The sequence below is a fragment of the Mustela erminea genome, chromosome 2, assembly GCF_009829155.1.
Source record: "Mustela erminea isolate mMusErm1 chromosome 2, mMusErm1.Pri, whole genome shotgun sequence".
NCBI lineage: Eukaryota > Metazoa > Chordata > Mammalia > Carnivora > Mustelidae > Mustela > Mustela erminea.
The window spans coordinates 69774236-69789209 of NC_045615.1; the positions used below are offsets into that span (position 1 = coordinate 69774236).

The window sequence follows — 14974 nt, forward strand, 5'->3', positions numbered from 1 at the left end:
TAGATGGCAAGCTTGCATCTTTTTTGCTACTTGACCTGCTTTTCTTCCATTCATTTCATTTACTAATCATTTCTCCAATATTTATTGGATATAAAATATGCTCTGAGCTCTATGCTGAGTGGTGAAGAGTCATCAGTGGTGAAAACATTACCCCCCTCCCCCCAGCAGCTTGCAGTTTAGTGGGAGTGGAGAATGGGACTTACGTTTTGTAAGAAAATAAATTCTTCTTTAACATCACAAAACTATGGAACTTACATGTTCGGTTTCAAATAGATCCCAGGCTCATAAATATTATTTGGAGGGAATTACTTTAACTATATAGATCTATTTGAAAAGAGAAACAATTAGCTTGCTAAATACTCTGACTAAGCAAGTTCAGATACCTTTCAAAAATTAGACATAGAGTCATATCTCTGCCACATCCAGCGTTAGTGGAATACAAAAACTACTTTTAGAACTCCCTGTGAGCTTTTCTTCTGTTCTGGTAACTATTATTCTCTACCCTGCCCAGCTGAGCATTTCCCCAATTAAAAACCTCTATATTTAGAAGTCAAGTTTCTAGGTAAAAAGCCAACAAACAAATATAAAACATAATGGCATGTTTGCTTTTAGTTGGGGTAAGAAGTCATTGCCCGTATTAACTAAACAAGTACCCACTTTTTCTAAATGGGTAATTGTATTGGTAACATGTTTTGATGCTGCCCTGTTCTTACTTTCTGCCTCTCTTAGAATTGATTCTGCTCTTAGAATTGTGAGTTTTATTGTTTTGTGAAATTGAGTTTCGGGTGAAGGATTGAAAATATGGACTTACTCCTGTCTCTTATGTGGGCCTTCTTGCTTTGCACTTTCTCTCTTTGGGAAGAGATTTTCATTCATACTTTTTTTTTCCCATAACGATATTAATGGTATTAAAAATGAGTATTTAGTGATTACAAATATGGCAGGCATTGAGGGTAGATCTAGGATTCAAATTTAGATTGTGAGATTCTAAGGTCCGTGTTCTTAACAACTCTGACGTTACTGATCTTGACTTTACTAAATGTAGTTTAACATGTATTTTGTGAAAGAAGTGTTTTCACCTAGTTTCTATAGAAATAGTTTTCTATTAAAAACAACCTTTCTAGGGGTGCCTGGGTGGCTCAGTGGGTTAGGCCGCTGCCTTCGGCTCCGGTCATGATCTCAGGGTCCTGGGATTGAGTCCCACATCGGGCTCTCTGCTCAGCAGGGAGCCTGCTTCCTCCTCTCTCTCTCTCTGCCTGCCTCTCTGCCTACTTGTGATCTCTCTCTCTGTCAAATAAATAAATAAATAATCTTTAAAAAAAAAAAAAAACCTTTCTAAAGAGTGCTTTTTGTTTCTTTCCATGGAGGCAATAATTCAATATTACTTTCTAAAGTGAATTTGGAATTGCTCACTGGTGGTGGGCTGATAATAGCACGCTAGACAATTTAATAATTATTTGAAATTAATAAAATTAAATTTAGTTTGATGTTATTACCATTTAAGTATAATAGTTAAATTACAGTTACACAACTAACATACAAATCTCACATCACTAGATTTACACCGTGTGCCTTTGAGCAGCCCTGTGAGTTTTCTTCCATCAAAGAAAGTTTCCTGTGCTAATCCTTCCGAAGTTCTTTACCCCACAGTGTGAATAAAGTCATTGTGTAGAGAGAGGAGAAGGCAGAAGTCTGTACAGGAGAAGCCACTGCTTCAGAAATTTTTGAGACATTTTGGAGTTGTGGTTTGTTTCCTTAACCTTTGCTTTTCTAACTTTACTTTGGGGAACCCGGCAGTCGCTGTGAGGTGGTTTAGCATTCTCCCAGGATCACATTCATTGCGCGTGTGCTGGAATGGGCGTCAGAGGGCAGAGGACACATTTTGGGCAGCAGAAGCCACCAAACTCAATCGCCTAAGGCAGTTTGGAAGACCGAGATGGGGCTCCTCCCTCTGCTTATTGATCAGCTGTCATTGAGTATTTGTATTATTTGCATAATTTTAAAATGATATGCTTTAAGTTGCATATAATCACTGATATGTAGACCCAGAATTACTGAAATAAAATAACATCATAAATTGCTGAATAAACTACTAAAATAAAAATGACATTATAGTTCTATTACCATTTAAACAATGGAGAAATTTTTGACAGTAAAGAAAATGTACATATTCGAAGTCTTAAATTTTATCCGATGCTGTAAATCAGTTAAAATGGGAATCTTAGAAATAGCAATGCAGTAAATACACATGAAGTCATCGGACACCTTTTGAGGTGGTGTCAAGATCTTTTCTTTGAGTATGGGTCCTCTGACTAGAAGGAGGCTAAAAGATCATTCTCACACAAAGAATAGCAGTATTACATACTATATCCTACTATATCCTATAATACATATATCTTGACAGTATTCATCGTGTGTGTGTGTGTGTGTGTGTATTTTTAAAGATTGATGTATTGTTTTTTAGAGAGTGTGCACCAGGGTGGGAAGGGAGAGAATCTCTAGCAGATTCTGCATCGAGTGCAGAGCCCGTCACCAGGCTCGATCTCATGACCCTGAGCTAAGGACCTGAGCCAGACACAATCGCCTGAGCCACCCAGGTGCCCCACATTCATCCTGTATATTATCTTAAAGTGACATTATACTGAGGGCAGAACCTTTTTAAACTTTTGACATACCTTTTTTTTTTTTTTTTTCCTCGTCTGCTTTGTCTTAACCACACCTAATTGAGTACAAATTATTTTTGGTGACTGATCTTTGTTGAGGTTCCCAAACCATTTACATTGGTTTTTGTAGAAAAATGTTTACACACTCTTTCAGTTATTACAGACACTCTATTAACATGTACCCTTGGTATAAATAGGTTTGTGAACAAAACCAAATTTAGCCTGTCACCCTACTGATGGGAGCCATTGTGTGTGGGCCTTAGTAGGTGGCATATTAGCCACGATCCCTCATCACGATGTGGTGACTTGGTGAGTATGTGATACAAAGGAAATGGTTGATGAGGGGTGTGGGCTAAGGGGAGGCCAGTTAAGCACACTGTTGTGTAAAACAAACCAAATATCTATTTACAAAACAGCACGTTAAGGACTCATGTTTTATTTTTTACATCTTTCCCACATCGTGATAAATATTAAAACTCTTTATTAAGGCTTCCAACTATCCTATCCTATTTATATTGCCGTATTATCTGATTTAATTACATACTATTAAATTTGTGCATAGTACACTACCCATTTTAACTTTAAATTGGTTTCTAATCTTGACTATAGACTCTTAGATTCTGTAGCATACAGTTGCCCATGATCATTTAATTATATCTTTGTTTCCCATGTACTATTTAGATGCATTTTTGTAAAACCATATTTATATTTTGATAATCAAGTTTTCAAAGTTCACTGCGCTTTAAAGAAAAGATGTATCTATTTCTTATAACATTACTCATGAGTGAGAAGAATTATTTATCATCTACTCAACAAATATTTATTGATGGCCTTCTAAAAGGTCAAGCACTACATCATGATCAGATGCTTGCTGTACTTACTACATTGCATAGAGAGGGCATTTTTACTATCTGTACAGAAAAATATCTGTGACCAGTGTGATCACTGTGTGTTACTTTTTCTGTTGCCACGAATATTTGCTGGTAATAACTTTGACAGTATTCAATGACCAAACCAAAGCAATTGTATTTCCACTCTTAGAAATTCCAGTCCAGTCTTAGAAATTCGAAGAAAATATAGTCCTATTATCAGTGTCCGAAAATATAAACAAAGTATATCAGGCAATATAACTTAATCATTTAGAAATATTTCCATCACTTATTTTCAAATAGAGAAGCATCCTCTTGTGGAATGTTTCCTGTGAAGGGCAGATACTCTAGAACATCTCTGCAAAATAAACTTCCTGGTGTAGTCTAATATGGTAGCTATCCCTTCACATTTTTGAATCATTTTATTTACACTGAAGATCTTATAAAAAGAGTTTCAGAAAATGCTTAATGGATTATCATAGCTTAATAGGACATCCCTGTCTTTCCCATATTTTAAATGCAAATTACTTTCTGCAGTTTATACACTTTTCCAAACGGGTTGTGATTTGAGCTACACAATAGATCCGTCTGAGCAACTGTTTCACAGCTGAACTCGCAGGACTCTGACTTAATTGTCCTGCCATGGTATCAAAGTAATGGAGTTTTAAAATCTTCTCTAATGATTTTAATATGCAACTAGAGTTAAAAACCATGGATACGGAACATAAGTCTTAATTTATCCATGTTAAATTTGTAAGCTAATTACTATTAAAATAATTAAATGAGGGGGGCGCCTGGGTGGTGCAGTCAGTTAAGCACTGGCCTTGGTTTCACCTCAGACCATGGTCTCAGGGATGTGAGATTGAGCCTGGCATCCCGCTCTGTGCTCCATGTGGAGTCTGCTTTAGATTCTCTCTCTCTCTCTGCCCCCATCCCCCCCGCTCATGCACTCTCTCTCCCTCCAATAAATAAATTAATTTAAAAAATAAAATAAGCCATACAATAGTCTTCTTAAGTTTGTTTAACAAATACTTATTGACCAGCTATTAATATCCAGAATTTTGAATGGATGCTTTTGTCTTTCCTGAAGTTGAGGTTTTTTTCAGTAAATAAGACATTATGGAATTATTTAAATATCATAATCAACATTTGGGAAAGCTTTACTCTCCAATTGTGCCTTCATCCAGAGAACATGAGACTTCCCTTACTTTCTCGGTTTCTTCCCATTCTGGAACTGGTTTATCACCCCAAACAAAATCTATTTAGTTGTTGTGTGGATTTCACATATATTTTGCCTAATTTTGTATCATTGATTTTTTCAATATATATTTGAGAAGCACCTGCTAGATTTCAGATTCTTTGGATACAGACCAACTCTTCAATGACTCACTCTCGTGTGGGAGCAGAGAAGGCGCAGACTGCTGTGTGTGGTGTGGTGTCTCCCGTGTCGTGACCGTACACAGCAGGAGGCATTCACTGTGAAACAGACTCATCAGGGAGGATTGGGGAATGTTTCTCCAAGGGACATCTAATATGAGCCAAGAAAAGGGGAGAAAAATATTTCTGGTAAAGGAAGGAATATATGGAAAAATTTTGAGGTGTGAGAGACCATGACCTGCGAACATGGCTGTAGCATGAGGAGAGAGGGGAGGTCTCCCTGCCTCTCCTTACTACATCACCCAGCTCTCCTAGGCCATTTGCTTGTTTTTTGAGGAAATGGGGAACCACTGAAAGGGTTCACAGAATGCAGTATCACATTATGATTTCATCAATCCCTCCTGACGCACAGATATTATACAGGTAGATGTGAATACATTTTCAGATTAGTTGAATTTCCTCATAAATCTATTTGAAGTTCTCTACTGCTTTCTGAAAGAAAAGAAATTGGTGTCATTCAAAAAAGTCTGTAATATCCATGTAGCAAAGCTTAAAAACCTATGATAACCTATTTACTGTTGTATTTTAGTGACTTTAGTTGAAGAGTTGACTTATTTTGAGAGATTAGATTCTTAGAATTCCCATAATGGTGCCAGTCAGTGCACTTACTACATTTTCGGTGCAGACACTAGAGACAGGAGTTTGAGACTTCATTGTCTGTAGGTGGTATTTGAAGTAGTGTGATTTTTTTTTTTTTTTAAATCATTGTGGTATCCCTGGTGTCTAAAACAGTGCCTGGCATGTAGTAGGCACTCAAAATGTTTCCTTAGTGCCTAAATGACTAAAAAGTTCAGAGGATCTTCAGTTACAAGAGGAATTTAATACTGAATTATAATGATAAGAATGATGTTATACTAGCTGACATTTATTGAGGTCTAACATATTTCAAGCACTGTCCTTAGACCTCTTGTGTATATTATTTCATTTAGTCTTCAAAACAACTTTATGAAGTAGCAGTATTATCCCTGTTTTATAATGAGAAAATTGAGGTCCAGAGAAATGAGGGAACTTGTTAAGAAATGATAAAGTTAGCGTTCAAACCCAGGCAGCCAGTCTCCAGAATCTGGTCTCTTAACCTTACATTGCATATCAGGAATGGAAGGCGGTGGACTTGACAACTCGGGAGTGCCTTTGTGAAGGGGAATAAGTAACAAACCAGAATTATAGACCAGTGTAATACCAGAAGGATGATTGACTCTCTACTCTTGGTCCTCTGATCCCAGAAGAGATGCATCACATTTTCTGCCCAAATAGTTTGTCTTGCACATTGTTTTCTTTTCCAAAGGCTTTGTTTTTAATAAATTACTACGCTCATTGCTTCTTTTTAAAACTTTTCTGGAGACATTACTGAGTTCATTTTAGGGAAGTCCTGAAAACATTAACCTGCTTTCTCAATATGATTAATTAATGCCATCATTAAAGAATTTATTTTTCAAATAGGAACTCAAAATAATGAACTCTTTTATCAGTTATTTTTATTACCATATAATGTATTATTTGCCCCAGGGGTACAGGTCTATAAATTGTCAGGCTTACACATTTCACAGCACTCACCATAGCACATACCCTCCCCAATGTCCATAACCCAGCCACCCTATCCTAACCCTCCCCACCCCCCAGCAATCCTCAGTTTGAACTTGTATGACTTCACTGGAGTCAATGATCATTTATCTTCCAAAAGAACAAATGAATTTTCATGAAAGAGAATAAGCTCCCAAAACATACATGTGGGGAGATGAAATGCTCAAGGACTTATGGCTTGCTGATGCTATCCACGTGACCTCCTCTGTGATTGCTTTCTCTTTTGTTTGATTTTAACTTGCATATCAATATTTTTTTTTCTTCCCAGACTATCACTGAAAAACACAAGCTAAATGTTCCTGAGACGATGACTGAGGTTCTTGATGTTTCTGATGAAGAAGGTAAGACTTTTATTTGGTCTTCATTGTCTTACACAAAGGCAAGCAAGCTATCCTTTTTCTCTGGAACTAAGCTGGTACCGTGAGTGTGGGTGACAACCTCTTAACATTTCAAGTCACTTTTTCACTTCTGTTTCAAAACATCTACTTTTGTCATATGGGGAAAGAGGATAGTGATTTGTCCATTTTCAATGGGTATTATCTTTAATGTCTTACTAAGTAATGACTGGAAAAGGGGAAAGACGCTGGAAATTGGCCATATATTAGAAAAATCTACCTGATAATACAATTATTATTAATACATGTTTTAATTATGTTAACATGCTTTTTTTTTTATTAAAATGCCTTAAAGTGAAAGACTTTGAAGTATACTCTCAATGGTATATTGAGAAATCTGTTTCTGGTTGGTTCAAATAATCAGAATAAATTTTACTTCCAGAGGAGAGGAGGCTTAGATAAGTTTAAAAATAATATGTAAGTCATACTAATTCAACATAAGAATTTGTTTAAATCATAAAACATGCTCTGTATAGCTTTAGAGTTGACAAAAATTTTCAAAGGTAGTGGATTTCAGATGTTGTGAAGTCTGTTGCTCTAACGGGAGTACAGGGGACTGCCTGGGGTGGGGATGGGGCGTTGTGCTGCAAGTCTGTCCCTCCACAAGAGTTTCCAGCTCCTGACTTCTACTTCAGTTAGAGGAGTTGACTTTTCTTGAACAAAAAAATCTGCCAAAAAATCATGAATGCAGCAAATGAGGTACGTAGCCAAATTTCCATAGTACAGCTTTTGGTCAAATGTGTATGTTTGAAAGACTATTGCCGTAAAGAATAGTACTAGTTAAAACTTGCCACACACTGGAGAAGGTCCAAACGCTTCCCACTGTAGACAAAGAGAAACTCTGCCAAGGATTAATCTGAGGGAAAGAGCAGCCAAAACCCAGCAGCAGAGTGCACACAGCACACACCAAAGACTCTGAAGCATCAGGTCCTGGACAGTGGATGATCTCTTCTTAATACAGCATTGCTTTAAGGAGCAGGGAATATAACAGGCTTTCTGCAATGCAGAAGACAGAGATCTAGACAAAATGCCAAGATGGAGGGACTCATCTCAAAAGAAAGAACAAGAAGAGAGCACAGCCAGAGATCTAAGCAAAACAGATTTAAGTAATACCCTGAACCAGAATTTAAAATAACAACCATAAGGAGACTAGATGGGTTTGAGAAAAGCATAGAAGACTCTAGAGAATCCCTCACTGCAGAGATAAAAGAACTACAAAAATGAGTCAGGCTGAAAAGAATAGTACTATTCTCAATGTTAATTGCTTTTATTGAGAAATAGTAAAAGTAGATTTTTAGGTTCTTCAAGATATAATCAGAAGGTGAAACTTTACAAGGAGATGTCATTATCTGGAACTAGTTCGTTCACTGTTCGGTAACAGGTAGTGAGTTATCTTGGCTTTTGTGAGAGCTTAGGACATGAAGGAGCAAATGTTTGGTCACTGGGTTATTAAAAGTAAATTAATAATTGTCAAAGTTAGCATTTCAAGTATTATAACAATTTTATGTTCCTTCCTAATACTTGCCAGCTAATTTTAGCATTCATATATGCACATCACATTTTCTTTTGTGGGATCATCTTTTTTAACAGCCCTTAAACAGTTTGGTGACAACTTTATTGATGGGGAAGCTCTTAGTGATTCAGGTACCTTGAGAGGAAGCTATTGGAGTGAAAGCTTTGCTTTTCATTTTTCTTAACTGGAGAGAAGCAACTTGCTTAATATTTAAATATGCATGCCTAATTCTAACCTGTTTCTTTTGAAATAGCATGTGTGATGTGGATGGAGTTTTATATGTATGCACGTGAGCTTGTAGATTTTATTAACTCAGAAACTAAAGCCATAAATTGCTTATCCTATTAATGATGTTGCTGCTGTTGTTGAGACCTATTACTATAATTAAATTACCTAATGAGCATCATACAAATATTTTGCCAAAACTAATCTCTCTTCTAAGAATACACATTTAGAGAAAAAAATAATTCTTTGTAAGTTGACATTTAACTACCAGGAACCTGTTAAAACTAAGTTAGACTGCATGACTGAATAAACTTCATATCATTCTTGGCTGAAGATAAATTGTAGATGTGATTAGAAATATGTGTAATTGATAGTTATCATGTGCTTCTTGAAGGTAACTAGGAATAAAAATGAAAGCCCTTAAAATTATGTAGGAGGAGCTTCAGCATAGAGGGGGAAAATGACTGATATAAAATATTCTATCTCCCAAGAAGGATCCAAGGTATATGTGGTATCACTTGAAGCAGATCTCTTCCATGAACATCTAAATTTATAAATCAAATAAATTCAAGTGATTATTTAATTTAAAAATAGTTTATTTCCTAAATACTTGTTAAATAATTCCAATGCCAGTGCCTGCAAAGTATTGAGTGCGATCAAAGAAATTCCATTTATATGAAACAGTTTTGGGACCTGCTCATTGCCTAATGTAATATGTAGGTATAATATCCTGTATGCTTTTATTAAAACTGTTAGAGATTAAGAGTTTTTAGTGATAAAAGGTCTTGTTTTGAGAGGAATATTGGCTATTGATCAAGAATATCTTTTTTTTTTTACAAATTTATTACATGTTTTTTTTTTTAATTAATTTTTTATTTTTTATAAACATATATTTTTATCCCCAGGGATTCACAGACCTGTACCCCTGGGGATAAATATATATGTTTATAAAAAATAAAAAATTAATTAAAAAAAAAAAAAAGAATATCTTTTATGGTGAGAGAAGAAGCTTTCCTTCTTTTAGACAGCCAAAAACTTAGTAACATTCTTTTCCTCAGAAAGAAATTCAAGTTTAATAATTTTTATGTATAGGATATATCTGAGTATTGTGAAGTAATTTTTAGTGCAAAGAATTAGTATAAAGAAATTCGGCTTTCATATTGCCAAACCATTTAATGTTTTATGGGCTTCAGATATTTTCATGGAACCTGTCATTCATAAGGACAAAGTGCAGCCACATGTATTTTGAAGGTATTAGTCAATTCTTTCTTCTTCTTTTTTTTTTTTTTTTAATTTACAGCTCTTTTGTTTTGATAGTTGTGAGTATTATCAATACTCAAAAGGATGTTCAAGCCAAGTACAGCTGTCCTTTCAGGCTAACTTGGTAGAGTAATCGGGATATCCACCTGTGAATCCAATCAACAGATAGTAAAAGTGATTTTATTGTGTGTAAAGTTCTAGAACTGCTACCATTGGGGAATCAGAGGTCAACACAGTACATGTCTTTATAAAACATCGATGGAGAGATAATGTAGAAGTTAAATGAAGTAGAACAGAAGACACTATGTCACCCACTTTTCATATCTGCTTTGGAAACTAAAGTTGGAGAGACGCAGTGCAGTCCCGTGGACTTGCTGAAACTGAGAGATTTATAGGAAAGTGACACAGGTCTTCGAGACACAGTGCCTTTTAGAGGTTTTAGAGACACACTTCCACACAGTGTGAAGGCCCTGAGAGGAGAAAGTGCATGAGAGAGACACAGAGTAGCAAAATAATACAGTCATTTGGTTTGGCTCATGCATTAAAACATTCTGGACTTCACTGTGAATGTTTGAGTTCTTACCTGAAAAGTCTGGGAAATGAGGACTTGTTAAACATTTTGAATAATGACGGAAACAAATCTGATTATCACAAAGATTAAACCAGCAGTGATATACTAAAGGAGTGTATTAGGAAGAAATTGGAAGGAGACTCAGATATTTTGACAGAAGAAAAAACATTTACTAAACATCTACAAAGCTAGGGGCTTTGTCTCATTTAATCCCCAGAGCATCCACATAAGCTAGGCTATTGATTCCCCCTCATTTTTTTTTATTAAAGATTTTTATTTATTTATTTGACAGACAGAGATCACAAGTAGGCAGAGAGGCAGGCAGAGAGAGAGGAGGAAGCAGGTTCCCCGCTGAGCAGAGAGCACGATACGGGGCTCGATCCCAGGACCCTGGGATCATGACCTGAGCCGAAGGCAGAGGCTTTAACTCACTGAGCCTCCCAGGCACCCCCCTCATTTTTTTTTTTTTTCCAGGTGAGGAAAGGCTCACCTGAACAGGAGGAGACTAAGACTTAAACATATTAAATAGTTTGTGCCACAGCACATGGCCATCAAGTTGTGGGTGGGGAATGTAAACCCAGTGTGAGAGCCGTTATAATAGCTCAGTCAGATTATATATAAGTCCTGGTGGGACAACATGGTGGAGACATGGAAGGAAAAGATAGAAATGGGAATTCAATCTGAGAATATCGTACCATGCAGACAAAAAATGCAGCTGCAAATGTAATCCTGTACGTCTTCATAGGATCATGAGTTGATCCCTACCTTTGCTGACTCAGCTCCATGGCAGTAAGTTACATGGTGGGGCTCAGGGGTGATAACACTTACATAACTAAAATACCTGTAGAAATGTGACCCATGTGTCCCCTATACTCAAAGGTTTGTGTGCAAATGGTTTGTACAAACTTCTCCACCGGTTCTCTAGAATGATGAGTACTAATGGTAGTCAAGAGAACTCCAGAATGGCTGAGTGTTATGATGAAATGTACAGGAACCATCCATCGTCTCTTTTTGTCACACTTCAGCTGTGAACACTTGACAGCGGGCTCCTCCTCATGTAATATGAGTCTCCTCGTATTACATGACAGATTCTGCAGCCAACTATTTCTTTCACTTTCTCATAAATAAGAGTAGAGCTTATCTTCCCAAATGTTAACAAGTTGGCTGGTTTTTTTTTTCTGGAAATAATTTAGATTTATATGCAAACCAGGTAATGCCTGTGGCTTGGTAAACCAATTCATAGAATTGATGTTAGAATTTTTTTTCTCCCAGAAATAAACAAAGGGGGACCCCAACTTACTTGACTCATAAAGTATGGCCCTATATAGACTTACCAATTACATAAGAGGAAAGAAGTAGTAAGAACAATTAAGTCCTACAAATCTTATAATAAAATGTTTAATCTTGATTTGATCACTATTTAGACACTGATTTTCTTTCTGGACTTTTCATCATTGCTTACCATCACGAACATTTACTTTTGCCAAGTTACTTCACGTAGTATTCTCTAAATAAGTGATGTGTATTACTCCTTCATTCTCACTGTTTTTATTGCCCTCCATGACCTCTTACACATGAGCCTCTCATCTGAAGTAGCGTCAATCTCTGTCCATTAAAGTTGAATCCAAACAAATGATAATCTCTAATATCCTTCTTCAGTGACTCCTTCTCCAGCTTCACTGGAATTTCCTAGGAATATCACAAGAAATTACCACAAACTTGGTGGCTCAAATTTATCCTCTCACAGTTCTGGGAGTGAAAAGTTTATGGTGGGACCATACTAACCTCTGATACTCTATGGTAGAGTCTTTCTGGTGTCTTCAGGTGTCCAGTGGCTGTCAGTGATCCTTGGTGTTTGTTCCTTGGCTTGTAGACACATCACTCCAATCTTTGCCTTCCTGTGGCATTTCCCCCTGTGTCTCAAAGAACAGTCTCATTGGAGCTATCCAATGTGATGTCACCTCAGTCCTTCACTTAGATACATCTATAAAAGCCCTATCTCCAATTTAGGCTCCATTCTCAGGTTCCAAATAGAAGTGAGATTTGTGTGTTGGGCAGGGGGGGGGACGACACTGCTGAACCCACCACACCATCCTAAAGTGATCTCTCTTTCTCCTCTCATCTTTTTGGTTCTTAAGGTTGACCAATATCATGCATTTTGTGTTTGACCCTACTGTTATCTGTAGATTGCTATTATTGTTACATCTTGCTTTGTGAGATGTTAAAAAAATTTTTTTGTTGTTTTATTTAATAGATTTTTTTTTAAAAAAAGATTTTATTCATTGGAATGAGAGGGACAGAGAGAGCACAAGCAGGGGGAGAGGCAGGAAGAGAGGGAGAAGCAGATTCCCCACTGAGCATGGAGCCCAAGATGGGGGACTCAATCCCAGAGCCTAGATCATGACCTTAGATGAAAGCAGACACTTAACCTTCTGAGCCACCTAGGCACCCCGTGAGGGAACACTTTAGAGAGGAAAATGTATGTAAGGGTGGGCGGGCACCCTTTAAACAACATAATTTTAAAAACTTTACTCACGTTTTCCTTGGAGCCATCAGATTTACGAATATTTAAACACAGTACAGTTTTTTTTTCTTTCTTTATGATATATACATTTAAAAATATTTTTGCATAAATGAAATTGAGCTCGTATTTCATTGATGTGTCACATTTTTACCGTTTTGTGTTAATAAAAACAATAGCTAGCAATTAGTATATCTGGCATTTGATTGCACATTCTTATGTTATTTAATTCATACACCTACTGTGTGAGATAGATTATTAGTATCATTCCCATTTACTAGTTGTGGGAACTGAAGCTCTGGAAGATTAACAGGCCAGTAAATAACAGAATTAAAATTTGAAGCCAGGTCTATCCAATTCTGAGAACTCAACTTTTAATTAATACTCTGTGGAGCCTAACTCATTCTGCTAAAACTCTGTAAGAATCTGATGGTGTCACTGAAGAAGCCATGAAAATATTTTTAATGATGAGACTTGTAAGTGTCAAATGTTAAATGCATTGTCTTTGAGAGAAAAATCAAATGGTGAATAAATGATATCTCCATTTATTGGAAGGTCTTTTTTTAAAAATCTATCATTAGCTTTAAGTAATTTAGATAGCTAATAATCCTTTAATGTATATCTGAGATCTTAAGATCATATATATAAGCAGTAAAATGTCAGAGACCTATCCTTTTTTTTTGAGACATATCCTTCTTATAATTCTTTAGTGTTGTACCTTTATAAATTAGTGTTGATTTAGAACAATTACTTGAAACAAATGAGAATATAATAATGAATTTTTAACTTAGTTATAGGAATGAAGTTGTCCTTCAAGTTGTCCTTTACATAGGTCATCAGGTTTAAAGTGTGTCATTAATGTCTCAAGAAGTCATCAAAAATAGTTTCTCTCAGCCGTATTATTTCTCCATGTCAGTATGTTAATGGCATATAGCACGTCTGTGAATGAGATATTACTTATTCAGTTACCTGAAAAAGATATTTGTGAAAGTATTCTATTCCTAATCACAGACAGGGAATGTACCTTAGCATTTGGGCTTCTGAATATGAACTACCACACTTAGTCATTGCTTTCTGCCACTACCTGATTACTTAATTCTCTTTTTTCCCCTGTTGTTCACCTTTGGGAAGCCACCTAGTTTCCAACAAAACATCCTTTTTATGCTCAGTAATATTTTTAAAATTGAATTCCAGGTTTCTTGAAATGTCACAATCTGCTCACTTCGTTCTAGTGTTCTTTCCCTAATGTGCATATCTTGTTAATCTTATAAATCATATCCCTCCACATACTATATCACATGTGTGTTTTAGAGCAGTAGATATTTCTTGTTGTTGTTGTTAAGATCTTGTTTATTTGTTCGAGATAGAGATAGCGAGAAAGAGCATGAGTCGGGGGGCAGGGAGAGGGAGAAGCAGACTCCTCATTGGAACTCAAGGGAGGGCTCGATCTCAGGGAAACCAAGGGAGGGCTCCATCTCAGCACCCTGGAATCATGACCTGAGCTGAAAGCAGACGCTTAACTGACTGAGCCACCCAGGTGCCCCGAACAGTAGATATTTCTTAGCATATTGCCAATGACAGGAAGAGATTGTTAATGCCGGACATTAGGTACGAAATTATTGGAACTATGTCTAGAAGTTCAGTAGTCTACATAGTAGAATAAGTTAAATAATATAGCTATAAGCCAGCTATGGCAACAAAGAAATGAGTAAAGAAAACTGACTGATATTAAGAGAATTACAATTCAGGTCATTTCTTTTTTTCTTGATAAGCAATAGAAAAATGGGCCAAATATTGTTTCTTTGAGTTTTAGCACTTCATGGTTGCATGTGTTTTTTATTGGGTGTGTGGTGTTTTGGTGATGTAAGTGCTTTTCTGACATTTTTTTCCACGATCTTCGCCCTATTTTGTAGTTAATACAACATTCAACAAATAATCC

At 36.4% G+C, this 14974-nt stretch overlaps 1 protein-coding gene across 50 annotated transcripts in view; it reads left to right on the forward strand.

The window, feature by feature from the left end:
• ANK2 (ankyrin 2) overlaps nt 1-14974 on the forward strand; it is a 664974-nt gene that overhangs the window by 582220 nt on the left and 67780 nt on the right. For 37 of the 50 annotated variants that reach the window (XM_032333199.1, XM_032333206.1, XM_032333207.1 and 34 more), the window contains one exon: nt 6819-6891. In XM_032333199.1, the coding sequence (XP_032189090.1) occupies nt 6819-6891 (73 nt within the window). Of the gene's footprint in view, nt 1-6818; nt 6892-8535; nt 8590-14974 lie in introns of all 50 variants that reach the window. The other 13 variants (XM_032333193.1, XM_032333196.1, XM_032333191.1 and 10 more) reach the window with 1 other exon arrangement.